Here is a 1833-nt window from a genome sequence, read left to right on the forward strand (position 1 = left end):
GGCTGCTCTATGCTCTTGGGGTCTCTCCTCCCCGAGGACGAAATCAGATCCAGGAACTGGGGCGGGAGAGGGCACATGAGGACAGCACAGCTGAGCCTCCGCTCCCGCGTGGCTGCGTACCCGCTCCGAAGCAGGACTGCGTCCTTCCGTGAGGACACGGGGTCGCCTGGGCCTCGCCACCACCCCGACTATTCACAGGGGGCCTCCCGGTCTTCAGTCATGGCTGTTTCTTGGGGACAACAGGTGAGGCAAGGAGGCACGGCTGGCGCCTGACATCAGCACTCACGTTTTTTACCGCATCAGCGTATTTCTGCTCATTGAAGAATTCGTAAAACGTCGCCATGTACGACTCCTTAAAGCTGGCCTGGAATGAAACACCCTGATGAAGGCCTTGAGTTCCTCGGCTCACAGCACGTCCACGCAAGGCAGAGGCCATCAGGACAAGGCTGTGTCAGCAGCAGACAGCCAGTGTGGCTGGGGACAACCCAGAGAGCCTTAGCTGCCTGAGGCTTTGGCCGGAGAGGGCCTGACCACAGGGGCGCCCACAAGTGCCCCGACCGAGACTAGGAGCAGGAGGTCTGTCAAACGCCCTCTGGCACCGCATGCATCGACGCGCCCCTGGGGTCCCCACCCGTGGTGGGCTATGGGCTCCCCAAGCTGCAGACACAGCCACGCAGTCACTGGGGCCTCGGCTCGGAGCTGCCCTGACTTCAATCTGTATCACCTCACGGAGCCACTGTCCACGTTCTGAAGACTGGGGGCTTTCCATGGGCCTTGGATCCCCCAGAAACCAGGACGGGCAGGTGGACGAGGGCGACCAGCACACCCGGCCTGCGTAAGCACGGCACCCCGAGAGGACCCTGGTGCCCAGGCCCCACTTGGAGGCTCACAAAGAGTGAGAGCAGGGAGGCAGGTGGGCTGGGACACGGCTCGGCCCTCTCTGCGCAGTGAGGGCAGCCAGGGCACCGCCAGCTCACAGCGAGCCTCAGGCTTCCCCGGACACTCCCACGGGCCTGCGAAGATCAGCGTCTGACGTCCTCACACGGCAAGTTCTGTCTTTGGGGCAGGGCTTGGAGCGGGAGACCTGGGACAGACACCAGGGCCCCAAGCCCTTCAGCACACGGGGGCTCGGCCGGGGAGGACGGGCCATGTGGACAAGCATTGGCGCTGTCGGCCCTGAGTCCAGGCCCAGCTGGGGCACCCAGGAGCAGCCGAGGTCCACTAGCTATGCATGGGCACAGGAGTAGGGAGGTGCCGGGAGTGTGTCTCCCAGGCGGGCTGGGGCTGCAGCAGGGCTGCCTCACTGCAGCCTCCTCCACACGTGGATGCATGCTCCTTCCCGTGAGGAGGCTCCCGTCTGTTTTCTGACGCACGTGTTGACGGGGAAAACACAGGACATACTTACAGACTTGGCCTTGGACAAGCTGCCCAGGGTCTGCACGGTCTTCGAGATGAGCGTCAGGGTCCTGGAGGTCTGCGCGTCCTGTGGGAGGTGAGAAAGGGAGGACAAGCTGTGCTCGTCTGTGGATGGGCTGCGCCTGCCCCAGGATCGCAATGACATGGCCTGAAGCAGTCTCCGACCTGGGGTGGCTCCTCCAGCCCTCCTTGAGTGTAGGCAGCAGCTTGCCCTTGGAGACGCTCAAGAAGGGCTGCAGCGACGCGGCCCCTGGCCGGGGACGCAGCGGGGGGTCCCCATCGCGGCACTGAGCTTCCTGGGACACCGGACAGCAGACCCTTCTCTCGCCCGCAGAAGCAGGTGGGCCGGCCCCGTCCCCACGCTCTGCCTTCCCAGGCTTGGTGCCACCTGCACACGCGACAATGGCTGGCCCCGGG

The 1833-nt window shown here is 64.6% G+C and overlaps 1 protein-coding gene across 1 annotated transcript in view; it reads right to left on the minus strand.

Annotated features, from left to right (window-relative positions):
• RASA3 (RAS p21 protein activator 3) overlaps positions 1-1833 on the minus strand; it is a 101342-nt gene that overhangs the window by 11168 nt on the left and 88341 nt on the right. Inside the window, exons 17-18 of the mRNA XM_006159672.3 lie at positions 287-364; positions 1-56 (exon numbers count right to left, since the gene is read on the minus strand). The exon at positions 1-56 is cut by the window's left edge and continues 39 nt beyond it. Coding sequence (XP_006159734.2) covers positions 1-56; positions 287-364 — 134 coding nt within the window. The remainder of the gene's footprint in view (positions 57-286; positions 365-1833) is intronic.

The sequence above is a fragment of the Tupaia chinensis genome, unplaced genomic scaffold (genome assembly GCF_000334495.1).
Source record: "Tupaia chinensis unplaced genomic scaffold, TupChi_1.0 Scaffold000644_1, whole genome shotgun sequence".
NCBI classification, from domain to species: Eukaryota; Metazoa; Chordata; class Mammalia; order Scandentia; family Tupaiidae; genus Tupaia; species Tupaia belangeri.